The 16,039-nt window shown below is 40.3% G+C and overlaps 1 protein-coding gene across 5 annotated transcripts in view; it reads right to left on the reverse strand.

Moving 5' to 3' along the window:
- The window catches only part of nrxn2a (neurexin 2a), a 367,204-nt gene that overhangs the window by 152,880 nt on the left and 198,285 nt on the right, over positions 1–16,039 (reverse strand). For all 5 annotated transcript variants that reach the window (XM_047805716.1, XM_047805715.1, XM_047805717.1 and 2 more), the window contains 2 exons: positions 14,379–14,552; positions 11,612–11,734 (listed from right to left, as the gene is read on the reverse strand). In XM_047805716.1, the coding sequence (XP_047661672.1) occupies positions 11,612–11,734; positions 14,379–14,552 (297 nt within the window). The remainder of the gene's footprint in view (positions 1–11,611; positions 11,735–14,378; positions 14,553–16,039) is intronic.

A 16,039-nucleotide genomic window follows, 5' to 3' on the forward strand; every position in this document is an offset into this window, starting at 1 on the left:
TCACTCACTCACTCATTTTCTACCGCTTATCCGAACTTCTCGGGTCACGGGGAGCCTGTGCCTATCTCAGGCGTCATCGGGCATCGAGGCAGGATACACCCTGGACGGAGTGCCAACCCATCACAGGGCACACACACACACACACACTCTCATTCACTCACACTCTCACACACTACGGACAATATTCCAGAGATGCCAATCAACCTACCATGCATGTCTTTAGACCAGGGGAGGAAACCGGAGTACCCGGAGGAAACCCCCGAGGCACGGGGAGAATATGCAAACTCCACACACACAAGGCGGAGGCGGGAATCGAACCCCCAACCCTGGATGTGTGAGGCAAACGCACTAACCACTAAGCCACCGTGTCCCCTATGGATAATAATAATAATAATAATAATAATAATAATAATAATAATAATAATAATAATAATAGGAAGTTTGTTGTGATATAAGAAAGAAAACAATAGGTGACGGTGTGCTTCACTGACGGTTGATTAGTTTCCTCGAGCAGTACACGCTGTTATTCTTTAGTCCTTACTTAATAAAGTGCTTCAGAGGCACCACAGGGATCATATTGGACCGACAGGAAGCCGATGACGGTTTGCTTGCTGAATGTCTGAATGCTTGCCAGCAGAAATGACAGAGATGGCTGGATTATTATTATAAAGAGAGCGCTGTATGTGCCTGGAACAAACAAAGATTCCCTCCAAGCCTCATAAAATAAGATCGTATGTGCAACATACGAGATGCCATGGGGATTCAGTGCAATATTAAACTTGCATAAACTTCCAAATATAGCTCAATAAATAAAACCGCATGATACGCTCGGCTTTTTTGATGGAACGTAATCACCAAAACCCATGACTTCCTTGTTACGATGTGATCTGCCATTACTCCACAGTGAACAAAAGAATGAAAGATTCATACCTTTCATATAGTGAACCTGATCTCAAGGTTATTTTATTCGCTTTCTTTGTCCACCAAACCTCACAGCCTCATCAACACATCCCTTAGAAAGCATTTCTCAAGGGTAAAACCACAGATGACCTGCTGTATCAGATTACATTATCAGGGGAAAAGTCAATCGCTCAGATCAATTGCCCTCAGTGGCCTCATCCCCCTAACAGAATTCAATCCATGATAGATTCAAGCTTCACCATCATCACATTTAGTTTAATCTCTGCTTCTTAAAGGTTTATCATAGTAAACTGAGTAGTGTGTGATAGAGTTTGGACGAGTATATTATGTGTCCTGGGTTGTGCATCATAACACAATTGCACTTTGGTTTTGAGCATGCCAACCCACAGAGGATGAGCCAGGCTTGGTTGTGAGTGACACTATAGCTGGAGAAGATCTTGGTCCTTAAATGTGACATTGACATTATAGACATGGACTTCCTCAGTCCAATGATTTGACCCAATGATTTGCTCCTCTGTTGCATGCTCTCACTTCCACTCATTCACTCTCACTCATTTTCTACCGCTTATCCGAACTATTCTCGGGTCACGGGGAGCCTGTGCCTATCTCAGGCGTCATCGGGCATCGAGGCAGGATACACCCTGGACAGAGTGCCAACCCATCGCAGGGCACACACTCTCATTCACTCACACACTCACACACTACGGACAATTTTCCAGAGATGCCAATCAACCTACCATGCATGTTTTTGGACCGGTGGAGGAAACCGGAGTACCCGGAGGAAACCCCCGAGGCAGGGGGAGAACATGCAAACTCCACACTCACAAGGCGGCGGCAGGAATCGAACCCTGACCCTTTAGGTGTGAGGCAAATGTGCTAACCACCAAGCCATACATACATAGTACAGTATAATGTAATAAACAGATTTGTTTTTTTGCCTTAAAAAGTGATGACTACAGAGCTGATTTGATAGATTAATAAGACAAACTATCTCTAACGATATATCTTTAACTATAGCAAAGAGAGTTAATTTACATACATTTTCTTAACTACTGGTGTCATTTTAAAAATTTATACCCGTACAATCCCTGGACAGCTGGTGTACCTGGAAAAAACCCACAAGGACACAGAAAGAACATACAGAAATCGAAAGAAACAGTAACCTGAGCTCTGTGGACCTGGAAACTGTAACCTAATCAGCAGCAAGTCACTAGTCAATTATTCCTCCTCCTGAACCACCTCATCCCACATCCCCCCATCGCTATTTCTGCTTGAATGCAGCTCGGAGATGAATATAAGTGAGAAAAGCAGCAGAGTACTTCCACTAGCCATCACCGGGAAAATGGAAACATTGGAAATCTAAGAACGGCATCAATTTTTTCTCAATGGAAAAGCACGCTAATCGACTATGCTAGAATGATGAAACTAACACAAATCAATTATGATCGTGCACCAATCATCATCTTCTAACATCAGTGACCTCAACCACATACACACACACACGCACACACACACACACACACACACACACACACACACACACACACACACACACACACACACACACACACACACACACACACACACACACACTCTGATATAGTTTGTGCGGTCAGCGAATACAAAATATGCAGTGAATACAGAATCTAGATTTAAGGTTTCAGAGGGTTTCCCTATGAAACGGCTCTTTTTTGTATTGTAAAAGTATTTCAGCAAATCTTCCAGACTTTATTAGTAATGCTTTGTGCATGTCTTGGGCACATTTAGAAGTAAAATACATAAGACCGTGATATTAAGAATGGACCACATGAAGTGAGACTAATTCTGGAGCTGGAAGCGTCAACAAATCTGGTGCGTCAGCCGTAATCAGGTAATGCTGCCCCCCAAGTCAGACATGATGATTACCACTGCTAGGGAAACTCGGTCTGTTTAAAGCACGGAGTTGGAAAGCGACATAAAATCCACGTGAAATCTAAAGATGGCCGAGCAGCTGCTCGGGGAAAAAAGGTGACTGCGGTCCGATGATATCGCTGCATTTTATTTAATGTAATACCGAGGGCCGAGGGCTGGACCCTGACTGTGGAAAGGAAATAGGAGACACATAAACACACACATACTGTACACAGAAGCCAAGTGTGTCCTTCACACAGGAAGCTAGCATAACCTTCGCTGATGAATGTGGAGTGGCTAATTTTAGGAAACGACATGTAAAGTACAGTATAACAGCGTATGCTGGTTCTAATTACGCGTAACAGTCTGAATATTTTACATCAGGTCTTGTCACCAGGCATCATGTGGGCAAAATGCTGTCCTTATCATTTCTAATATAGCTGTCTGCTATTTCTTTAGTCGTTCTTTTGTGCTCTAGTTTACCAAACATAATTAAAGCCATCACTCTGGCTTTCAGTATGTGACTCTTTACTCCAGAGCTTTAAAGAGTCAGACACATTATATTCTTATCCCAAAAATAGTTAAATATTTATAAATATGTTGAGAATGATATAGTGTAGATGTAATAATGTACGTGTGTGTAGGTGAAAAAAACATGATTCTGGTCTGTTCTGGTTTTCTTTTTCTCAGTTCTGAAAAAACAATCTCTCAGCATTCAGCATATCATTATTACTGTGAAATCCAATATAGAAATTAAATATAGACTTGAAGCTCCCAAAGAGGAGATGATGCATTTGCTACTTTCAGGAACAAAAGCTGGGTTTGTCTGCAGGAGCTAATGAGCTGTGCATTGTTTCTCTCTCGGTCTCTTTCCTCCCTCTGTGTTATATACGAGGTGGAGCAGGATCATAGATAAATGTCTGTGGATTCTCAAAGCTACATTACATTTGGCTGAAAAGTATCATCTCACTCGATATTGGCCAATCAATGACAGCAGCGTTTCGGTGAACAGATGAAGATGGCAGCGGTGTCAGATTAATGTATGAGTCTCCACGTGTGGGTGTGTGCATGAGTATTAGTACTTGTGGGCTAAAAACAAAAAGTCAATGTTTTCTCAAGAATAAATAGACTAATTAATTTGCACACGACGTTAAACGACAAGCTGTATTCAAACTAGCAATATTCAGCCAATATTTTGAACACAAACACAAGACGTGCATCACCTGAAAGCAGATCATTTACAAGAATCTTTACAATTACTTGACAAATGACTTATCATACTCAACTCTCAACCATCACAGGTTTATTTTAACTGAGTCCATGACTCATTCACAGAAGGGAGAAACAATATATAATCTAAGACTAGTAATAAACATTTGGTTATTTAAAAGTGTCAGACTGTTAGTGTGAAATTAATGGTTTCCAAAAAAGTCTTCTGGAAACATTTAATGGGAGCAATTTTATTAATTGCAACAACACATTTTCTCACTATTACCACCACTACTACTGTACCACCACTACAACCTCCACTATAACCATTACTATGACTACCAATACCATCACTACTTTCACTACTACCACCAGTACTACCACCACTATCACTACCACCACTGTCACTATCAATATCACCACTACCACCACCACTACAATCACTACTTTACCACCACTATTAGCACTATTACCACCACTACTATCTCAACTACCACTACTATTACTACTACCACCACTATCACTACCACCACTACTGTCACTATCAATATCACCACTACCACCACCACTACAATCACTACTTTACCACCACTATTACTACCACTAGCACTATTACTACCACTACTATTACTACCACTACCACCACTATCACGACCCATACCACCACTACTGTAACTTTCAATACCACCACTACCACCACCACAAATGGCTGCACACTGCTCCGGGTGTGTGTTCACGGTGTGTGTGTGTGTGTTCACTGCTGTGTGTGAACTTTGGATGGGTCAAATGCAGAGAACGAATTCTGAGTATGTGTCACCGTACTTAGCTATAAGTCACGTCACTACAATCACTACTTTACCACCACTATTATCACTATTACCACCACCACTATTACTATCACTACCACCACTACTTCCACCACTAGCACTACCCATACCACCACTACTACCACCACTACTATCACTAACACTTCCATCACTACTATCTCTACCAATACCATCACTACTACCACCACTACCACCACCACCACCACCACCACCACCAATACTTATACAATTTTAAGTGTGATATTCGCACATTAAAGCATAATTAAAACATTAAAACATTTTGTCATTTGAAAGCTGTCCAAGATCCAGTCATCCTAATTGTATTTAATTCACTTATATGAAGTTCATTTATTTTAATCCCTTAGCGCAGGAATGAATATTGATAACTTCAATATGATCTCAATCCCTATAGTAAGAAAGCAATGACTGCACAGCTGGATCACCCACCAAATTAATCTTCGGTCATGACTGTTAGACAAATCAGTGCAATATTTTCTTTTTCAGAACTTTAATCGAGTGCTCATGTAAATAATATTGCACTATTTCTTACTAATGTTTTTTTACATATTAAAGAACAGCTCATTAAGACAGAAAAAAGACCATGTTTCAAGCATTAATCACCCAAAGACAGAAGTGCATGTCGTATTCTTCTGCTGTTTTAACCCCTTAAAGCCTTCCGTTATTATTCATTTATTCACATCAAGCTGATTATTCAGTCAGGAACTACATTGCAACTCATAGTTAGCATAAATCCCCCAGAGCCGAGCTACAGCGAGGTGATATCTACTGTATTAGCAGGATGGTGGTTTAAAAATTCAGAAGGAATCAGCAATCACAAAGTGCTGTTTTGACCATTTTTTAGCTTAAAGTTTTTTGCTAATAAATATAGTATTAATAAATATTAAATATTAAATATATATATATATACTATAAATGTAATAAATATTGGGAAAGTCATGGCCTAATGGTTGGAGAGTTTGACTTCAAACCGTTGTGGGTTCGAGTCTCGGGCCAGCAATACCACGACTGAGGTGCCCTTGAGCAAGGCACCCCACCCCACCCCACCCCAAAAAAACACACCCACCATACTGCTCCCCGGGCGCCGCAGCATAAATAGCTGCCCACTGCTCAGAGTGTGTGTTCAGGGTGTGTGTGTGTGTGTGTGTGTGTTCACTGCTGTATGGGTCAGCGTACTTAGCCGTATGTCACGTTAATTCAATTCAATTCAAGTTTATTTGTATAGCGCTTTTTACAATAGACATTGTCTCAAAGCAGCTTTACAGAACATAAACATAGAGCAGAAGGAAGACATAGTTAATGATAAAGGAAATAACGAATAATAAAAGAAATAAGAATTTACAGAATAAAAATTCTAGGTTATTATTAGATGTATATAGTTCACAGTGTGTATGTATTTATTCCCCTATGAGCAAGTCTGAGGTGACTCAGGCAGCAGTGGCAAGGAAAAACTCCCTTAAATTGGTAAAGGAAGAAACCTTGAGAGGAACCGGACTCGAGGGGGAACCCATCCTCATATGGGTGACACTGGGGGTGTGATTGTAATATACAGTCAGTTAAATGTTGTATTGGTGTAAGGATCATGGACTTCGGATCTCCTTAGTATCACAGAGTCTAACTGGTGATGTCTCAGGATTCTTAGAGTCGGCCTCGGCTCAGTGGACGTCCAAAGGCTTCGTCCCATAGAGGACGATGGCAGCTGGTACAATGTCTGGATGCCTCGGGATGGGTACAAAGAGAGAAGCAGTGGAAAGGGATTAACACATCTGCTGTTCATAAAAATGTGCCGGTCTTATGTACTGGTGCATGATATTATGGGATGTATTATGTGTACGCCTGACTAAAGAGATGAGTTTTTAATCTACATTTATACTGGGAAAGTGTGTCTGCGCCCCGAACACTATCAGGAAGACTATTCCAAAGTTTGGGAGCTAAATAAGAAAACGCTCTTCCACCTTTAGTAGACTTAGATATTCTGGGAACTACCAAAAGTCCTGAGTTTTGTGATCTCAGAGAGCGTGAAGGATTGTAACGTGTTAGAAGACTAGTTAGATACATGGGAGCTAAACCATTAAGAGCCATGTATGTAAGTAGCAGCAGTTTGTAGTCAATTCTAAACTTAACAGGTAGCCAGTGTAGAGATGATAAAATTGGGGTTATATGGTCATACTTTCTTGTCCTAGTGAGAACTCTGGCAGCTGCATTTTAGACTAACTGTAGCATATTTATTAAAGATGCAGGACAACCACCTAGTAATGCATTGCAATAGTCCAGTCTAGAGGTCATGAATGCATGAACTAGCTTCTCAGCATCAGATACAGACAGGAAGTTTCTCAGCTTGGCAATGTTTCTAAGGTGGAAGAAGGCTGTTTTGGTAGTATGGGCGATATGATTTTTAAAAGACAAGTTGCTGTGTAATATAACACTGAGGTCTTTCACTGTCAAGCTACTAGTAACAGTACATCCCTCTAAATGGGAGTTAAGTTGTGAGAGTTTCTGTGCACTGGTTTTTGGACCTATGAGTAGTATTTCTGTCTTATCGGAGTTTAACAATAGAAAGTTGCAGCTCATCCAGTCTTTTATCTCTCTAAGGCACTGAGTTAATTTGGACACTGTGGCTATTTCATCTGGTTTTGATGAGATATATAACTGTGTGTCCTCAGCATAACAATGGAAACTAATCCCATGTCTTCTAATGATGTTCCCTAATGGAAGCATGTATATAGAGAAAAGCAGAGGTCCGAGAATTGATCCTTGAGGGACCCCATAATTAACTGGTAATAAACTGGAGGATTCACCATTTAATTCTACAAAATGGTATGGATCAGACAGGTAGGATCTAAACCAGCTTAAAGCCTGTCCATGAATACCTGTGTAATTTTGTAAATGATCTAGGAGAATGTTATGTTCTATAGTGCTGAACGCAGCACGAAGGTCAAGTAGAACTAGTAAGGATATATAGTCTTGGTCCAAAGCTAAGAACAAGTCATTTGTAACTTTAACAAGTGCAGTTTCTGTGCTATGATGCGGTCTGAAACCTGACTGAAACCCTTCAAGGATGTTGCTCTCCTGTAAGAAGGAGCTCAGTTGAACAGACACAACCTTTTCAAGTATTTTAGACATAAACAGAAGGTGTGAGATAGGTCTGTAATTTGATTCATTACATTTTTAAATTTAGTAACCTGATGATAAATGATAAACAATGTAATATGATTCTGGTGAACGATATTCAAAAGCGACAAATCTTTTAATATCGAATCAACTCACCAATAAAGATTTGTGATATTACCGGTGCTTGTTTTTCTTTTCTAAGTTTGAAATTTTGATTAAAACTTTTACTCTACCTTCTAATGAACAAAATATTCATTTGCATTTCACAGAATGTTGTGAAATCAGCAATGCACGGCAAATCTGTAACACGATATGCATCACTACCGTGATCTTCTGGTTTATTATTTGCAGTAAAAAGATTCATTTCCAATGTTCTTGATGTCAGTCTCTCCGAGAATCCAAGTCATACTGCCTCATATATACAACATAGAACGCTTACAGATGCCCAGCATCTCACTTTTGGTTCTCACTTTTGTGTTGATGAGTGTCATCATGGTCGTAAAAAACGAACAGTGATTAGCCTCATTTGAACGCTCTGGTGCAATGACGACTAGCTCCAGGATTATTTTACTGTAGGTAAGACAAAAACAAGTCTGATGTCTTTGTGCTTATATTGAACAGATCTTGATACTGAAACACTCAAATAATTAGAAGCTCCTGCATTGTAAAAAGTCCCATCTGTATGATGTTTTATGCATTTTAACATTTTTTCAATTTTATTTTACTTGTATGGCACTTTTAACAAAGAACATTGTCTAAAAGCAGGTTTACAGAGCAGAAGAAATAAGTTAATATAATACAAAGATTATTATTAAATATGTGGCTTAGTGGTTAGCACGTTCGCCTCACACATCTAGGGTTGGGGGTTCGATTCCCGCCTCCGCCTTGTGTGTGTGGAGTTTGCAGATTCTCCCCGTACCTCGGGGGTTTCCTCCGGGTACTCCGGTTTCCTCCCCCGGTCCAAAGACATGCATGGTAGGTTGATTGGCATCTCTTGTAAAATTGTCCGTAGTGTGTGAGTGTGTGAGTGAATGAGAGTGTGTGTGTGTGCCCTGAGATGGGTTGGCACTCTGTCCAGGGTGTATCCTGCCTCGATGCCCGATGGCCCCTGAGATAGGCACAGGCTCGCCGTGACCCGAGGTAGTTCGGATAAGCGGTATAAAACGAATGAATGAATGAATGAATGAATGATTAGATATATTTAAATGTGTTTGTATTTATCCCCAATGAACAAGCCTGAGGTGACTGTGGTGAGGAAAAACTCCCTTAGATGGAAGAGGAAGAAACCTTGAGAGGAACCGGACTGTAAAGTGAACCTCATCCTCATTTGGGTGACACCTGGAGGGTGTGATTATAAACTGTTATAAACACCAGTCTCAGTAAATAATCTCCTTTCTGCAGTCATATACAGTCAGGCAAGTGTGTATTGATCAGGTGGTTGTTGAATGCATGGACTTTTTATATCCACTGTATGAGTACTGAAATGATTTAAAATGGTACGGTATGAGGGCTTAAATGAATTCAAACTTCTTTTGATATACTATTGTATTTATCTTTGCAACGCTACAGAACACAGACAAATAAGCTCGGAAACATTAGTAATGATTTCAGGAGCACTTGAAAATATGCTGTAGCCTGGACAAACTACTGCTGCAGTGCTTTAGCCTTGACTTCTTACTACAGTTTAACTAGAATGTAATAAAGAAATGATTATTTTCAAGCACAGCTGTTTCAATAAATCCTTTTCATTCCATCTGGGTTTTTACACTGGCACTAATATACACACTCTCTCTATAATCCATAGCTCAGTAAACAAACACTGCTGTACATCAGGTGTGCTGCTTGATCTTAAGGTTGTCATTTTATTACACAAGACATATGACACTTTCGCATCGTGCTCGGCTGCTTGATATGCATGACACGTGAGGCACACAGCCACGCAAATCACTTATTATCTTTAAATGCCTAAAGGCCAAAGGCTTTATGTCAACACTAATTGAAAGAGAAATTACATTCAATAACAGGATGATATTTAGGAGTTTGGTCACAGTCGAGCTAAGTAGCCGTGCTGTAAACCGCTGGAAATAGAGTACGCGAAGAATAACAAACAGTTCTACAAAAAGTTCAGTGTGTATGAACCATCCATTAGAGTGACATTACTCTTAGTTTTGTTAGGAGGGAACAACCAATAATGTCCTTAACCAGACAACAAAAACAGCATTAATAGGTCAATTAATTTCCTCCTGCTGCTTCCTTGCTTGTTAATCCAAAGGGAGTAAACACAGAAACACACAAGCTTGTCTTACTAGCCTTGTGAGGACCTTCCACTGACATGATTATTAATCGGTCCCTGGAGGATTAGACGTAGGTTTTTTTAAGGATCGACGCAGACAAACGCTTAATTTCGATGCAGCTTTTTAAAAATATGCAATGCCGCTGGAGGTTGTTGTACTTAAACTGGCAAAAATATAAGAACTTGATTTTTGATGCTGATGAACTGAAGAGTGCTTTGGCTGAGGGCATTCACTAAATTCCAGGGGTTTCTTTACCACGACGTAAAGTGGGCGTGTTTCTGGAAAAAACGCCTGCTTTAAAAAAAAAAAGAGCATACCTACGATGGATAATGAAGGACAAAACAGTCATACAGGTAGATTTTATATTTTATATCTGTTATGATTAATTATCTTACAGTTAAGCTGTTTTCGGTTAGGGTTAGATTATCAAATAGGCCACGCCTGCCAAATGACGCAATATCTGTTACGCTGTTCTGAAATCCCTGGGATTAAGTGCATACCTTTGGCTGAGTGTGTTTTGTGATGAGGTCACTAGCCATGTACTGGCCTAAATCTGTGGAAATCCCGAAGGGACTGAATAATGCAGCTGGTTACTGCTATGCTACACATATGTCTCAGGGTCAACCACAAGGTCAAATGTCAGATATTGCTATCTTCGTGGGGATATTTGTAGTGGCCGCACCGAGAAAGAAAACCACATGCAAACACAAACACACACACCATACACACACACACACACACACACACACACACACACACACACACACACACACACACACACACACACACACACACACACACACACACTCACCTGCAGATCATTTTAATAAAATGATTAATTAATCTTTCCTGTTTCCTTCCTGATCTCAGGAGAACGAACTGTCATGGAATCATGACAACATTTATTATTATTATTGTTAAGGGTTATGTGCCTTGCTCCGGGGCCCAGCAGTGGCAGCTTGGTGACCTTATGATCTATATTCCAACAACTACTAGGCTACTACATCCCTTACCTTTTTACTAGAATATATTAAATAGTGTGTCCAGTGATGTATAAAGTAGTGTGTTGTAGTGAATAGTGAGATCTAGTAAATAGTATAGTAATAGTCCGCATAGTAGCTCTTTACATTATCAGGTTACTAAGAGATATAATCGATGCCTTCTGGTTTCCCGCTGCACTAATAGTATCTGCTAATTAGCATATTTTACCTTTCAAACATTTAAAGGTGTTTGAAGGGAACAAACCTAAGGCTAAAATGCACAGTTGATTAGACGTCTCTGTGTCGTGGCTAGAAGAGCACCGCTTCTCAAACTCGAGAGTAAGAGGTAAAAGGTACTCACGGTCACTGCAGCGAGGGCCGCCATATGTGGTCATGGTGCAGTCGCAGGTGAAGCCCTCCCACTGCTGGAGACACACACCCTGATGTGAGCACGAGTCCTCCGAGCAGGTAGTGCCCGGGCCAGCTAAAGAGAAACAGAGGAACGTAGCCATGACAATACAGTACATACAGGTGTGGAAGGATCTGTAGCCTGGTGGCTCATGTGGTTAAGGTGGTTGATCAGAAGGTTGGGGTTCAAGCCCCAGCACTGCCAAGCTGCCACTATTGGGCAACTGAGCAAGGCCCTTAACCCTCCCTGCTCCAGGGGTGCTCTATCCTAGCTTCCCCTGCACTCTGACCCCAACCTCCTAGGTTGGGATATGTGAAAAAAGTAATCCACTGTGCTGTAATGTATATGTACATGGTAATAATAAAGGTGACCATTCCTCAGTTTAATAAATAATGGTCTAAAAATTAAACTAGAGTGTTTCTATAGGAAAAGCGTGCAGTTGTCATTGTATGTAATATAAAAATCTTAAGAATAAACAGAGCACACTGTACATTATATATGAGACTGCATGTGAGTGTAATGCCTTGTTTACTGAAATGTATATTAAGATGTATGTATTGCAGATATAAATGCAACGGTGCACATTGTATAAACTGACAAAGTGAATTGTTGGGATTAATGTATTACTTTGTTTAACCACTTTTTTATTGGATAGCAGCTGCTGTGATGAAAAACAGGATTGTCCAATAATGACCAAGCATTTTCCCCTGTTTCAGCTTGAAAGCTAATAAGTCAATAGCTGTGCTATGAGCACAGAGAAGAAGAGCTGAGCTGGAGTATTGGTTTGTACTCATAGTACTGACATTAGAGGGATGTGGTAGCTCAGAGGTAAAGGTGTTGTATTCTGATCAGAAGGTCATAAGTTTTAATCCCAGGTAGACTGACCTGCCAGTGCTGGGCCCCTGAGCAAGGCCCTTAACTCTCAATTGCTCAGCTGAATAAAATGTAAGTCATAAGAATATCTGTTTAATGCCAGAAATGTAGGAGGAGTTTAGAATTGATCATTTTTTAATATGTTGTTTAAATGTTTTACAATGAAACTGCCTTAAAGGCAATTTATGTCCATCTTACTGTAGATTCTATATACATCACCACGCCTACCGCTGTGTGTCCACTTGTAATGTAAAGTATTGATCAAGAAAACAATCCTGAGAGTATTTTTTTATATTTCCTCATCCCACTGAAAGTCATTTCTGGTGATGCAACTGCCAGAATAACACGAGAAGTGCTTCTGGATTGTTTTTAGATGCAGTCACAAGAGATGGATTTTAAAAAGTGTGTTTAAGCCGCGGTCAAGCCAGCCATTGTAGAACACAGAGCGCACATATACAGTATATACAGCTGTTATAATAACAACATTTACAAGAGAAAATTTCTACTGTTTGACAGTTTTAGTTTAGCACTGTGAGATATGAGATACACACAAACTGTAGAGCAGTATTGCCTCGTGTTTGACTCTATTTTTTCCCACACACAGTCCGTGTCAATCATTCTCAAGTTTCCGTCTCTGTCGCGGTTTTTCTTAGAACAGGACCGCTGTTAGCCGGGTATTTTTAGTTGGTGGACTGCTTCACAAAAGCAGAAGTGGCACTGAGGTCTTTAAAAACCCCCAGTGTTACAGCTACTCTCGTCTCAGCCTCAGACGTTCAACAAACAGTTTGTGGGCATGACGTCTGAGGCTGAGACTAGTCCACAGTCCACCAACCAAAAATACCTGGCTAACAGCGGCCCTGCGCTAAAATGAAAAACTGACACAGACAGAAGATGTAGAATGTGTCCACGGGAAAAAATAGTTATGTTTCGTGCAACATGTGTCAAACATTTCTGCTCTACGATTTGTTTGTATCTCACGTGGCACACAGAATCGGAAAGACTTCGGGTTTAGTATAGACGCATTGTTTTGCATAACTTGCTGCTATGAAGCCCAGACTTTCCGCCATCAGTCTGAAGGTCTGGCTATTTTGACTACAGCTACACACTACCAGTTATCATCATATATGCTGTGTTTACTCCAGTTCCCAGAATCCTATGTCATAAGCCCTATACGGACGGGATTAGTCTTACGTGGGGACGTGGAGTAATGCAATTTTACCTCAGGACGTCTGTAATATTAATCGGCCAATTCACACGGGAAAAGACAATTCAGTAAAACTAGCAGAAGTGGGAGGGGTAACTCACTTTACGCACCACAGTAACCTCCTTTTCGTCATGTGCGTATGACGTCGCTTTCTGTTTCAAGTGCCTCCATGCTTGCAAAACGCGTCAAAAACTACTTTTAAATGACGGAATTTTACCGTACATATTTACAGCGGGTCTTTTTGGACGGGATTAGTATTACCTGAGGTAATTTTTCCGGAACTTTTTACAGAAGGTAAAAGTCGCCGTAATCTTTACTGACATTGTCCGTAATGATTACAGAGATTACCGGCACATTCGGACTGGACTAAAATCACCCAGAAGCTCTGGTAATAATTACTTTACCCCCACGTCCCCACGTAGAACTAATCCCGTCCGAATAGGGCTATATACTGTATAAGCTCCTTTCTTTAGTTTCACTAGTCAAATTACTGTCCTTAGTTTGTGTACTTCATGTGTCTCTTTTTCTAAGCTGGTGTATGACAGAATAGAGTTAAATAGTGGATGGAAATTGATGAAGTGATTAAACTGAAGAGAAAATTTGGAGAAAAAAAACAAAACAACAGCAATACCAGAAACTCACCATCACATCCTTTCTCCACTTGGCCCACCTTATGTAGGGCATCGCTGATGAGGTCCGGCAGCCTGCCGTTGAGGTCCACAGAGGCCAGGCAGCCTTGATAACCGTCTCGAGATGCTATCAGCTTAGGCAGACTGTTGTACATGCTCTTCCCCACACCGCCAATGTACAGCTCCCCTAAAGAAAAAAATCCCACAGGGTTTTTATCAAATCTAAAAACTTAATGTGTTACGCATGTAAAAATAAAGAAAAGAAAGAAAATCATTCATCATGTAAAAGATTATGAATACTGCAGGTTAGGCATTTCATCTTCTTTGTTGTGCTTCATATGATAAGATCGGCCTTTTGTTTTTATTTATAATTATATGGTGCAGATACCGATGATAGATCATACCTTTTACTTTTAGTGCTCAAAAAATAATGGAAAGCGTGCTTCTAGAAATAAGGGTGAAACTATACAGGATGGACACACACACACACACACACACACACACACACACACACACACACACACACACACACACACACCTGCAGTGGTACTATATGCATAGCAAGAACAGAATGAATCTCAGTTGCAATGTAGGTGCTAATACTTTGCAATTACATCTTGTGGAAAAGGCTAAAGATGGAGAAAGAGCCTCTAATCACCTGGCAGCTTAGGAAAAGCATGCTTAGATGGCATTATTTGTGAGTGAAATTTCTATCCAATTTCACTGAGCTTTGGCAGAAAGACAGGCAATTATGCTCTAGAACTGACAAGGAGAAATACATAGTGCAATTTCCAGCCCGCTGTGCAGAAGGCTGCTTTCCCTGCTTGTATACTTAAACATGCTTTTTTTTATATTCCTTAAATTCACTAAGGCCAATTAGACCATCGTTTAAAGTGCCTTTGAATCCGGTTTGGTTTGATCCGAAGTTTTCATGACGTTTTGCAATTTTTATATCTTTACCGGTCTCTTAATTAATAAAAACATCCCAGGCTTTATAAATATAAAAACAGGACCTCCTTTCCTGCATGATTCTCATCCGAAGAAATGTTCCCAATTACCAATTCTATCCAAAACAAGCAGACGTTTTAAGCTGAGATTTGAAGTCAGATCCCCAACACTGCTCATTTGTGTGTATTCTGATTAATCACAAGCAAGATTTAAATGAGTTTTTTCCCCCCCAGAGTTCAGCTGAAGAGTGAAACTAAATCTTGCCACATGTATTCATAATTAAACGTTATGTATAACAATTTAAGGCAGTGAGAAATGCCAAAAACTACAAAACACAAATTAAAAGAACAGGAGTTTGTGATCTGTTTATAGGCTCCTTGCAAATGTGTGGTGTTTTGCTGGCTTAAAGATTCTTCTTTAGACCCTGTTAGTACAGTAAATCAGTTTGCGGGTTTATTTTACCCAGCTGTTGTCAGGTTTGGACATATTTTTACACATGTATGGCTTACTAGTGTGAGAATTATTTCACATCTTCCCCCATTCACACCCACTATCTACAGTAATGCTCCCTAGCCACAGCATGTCTACTGTCACTGTGTACATATCATCCTTCCATCCCTGAACTCATGGCCAATACAGGCTCTCTCTTCACTCCTGGACTCAAACAGCTGTGGAATCTTTGGGAATTGAACTCATAATCACATGACTATTGGGTGAATGACTTTC

Source organism: Tachysurus fulvidraco, chromosome 21 (genome assembly GCF_022655615.1).
Source record: "Tachysurus fulvidraco isolate hzauxx_2018 chromosome 21, HZAU_PFXX_2.0, whole genome shotgun sequence".
Lineage (NCBI taxonomy): Eukaryota > Metazoa > Chordata > Actinopteri > Siluriformes > Bagridae > Tachysurus > Tachysurus fulvidraco.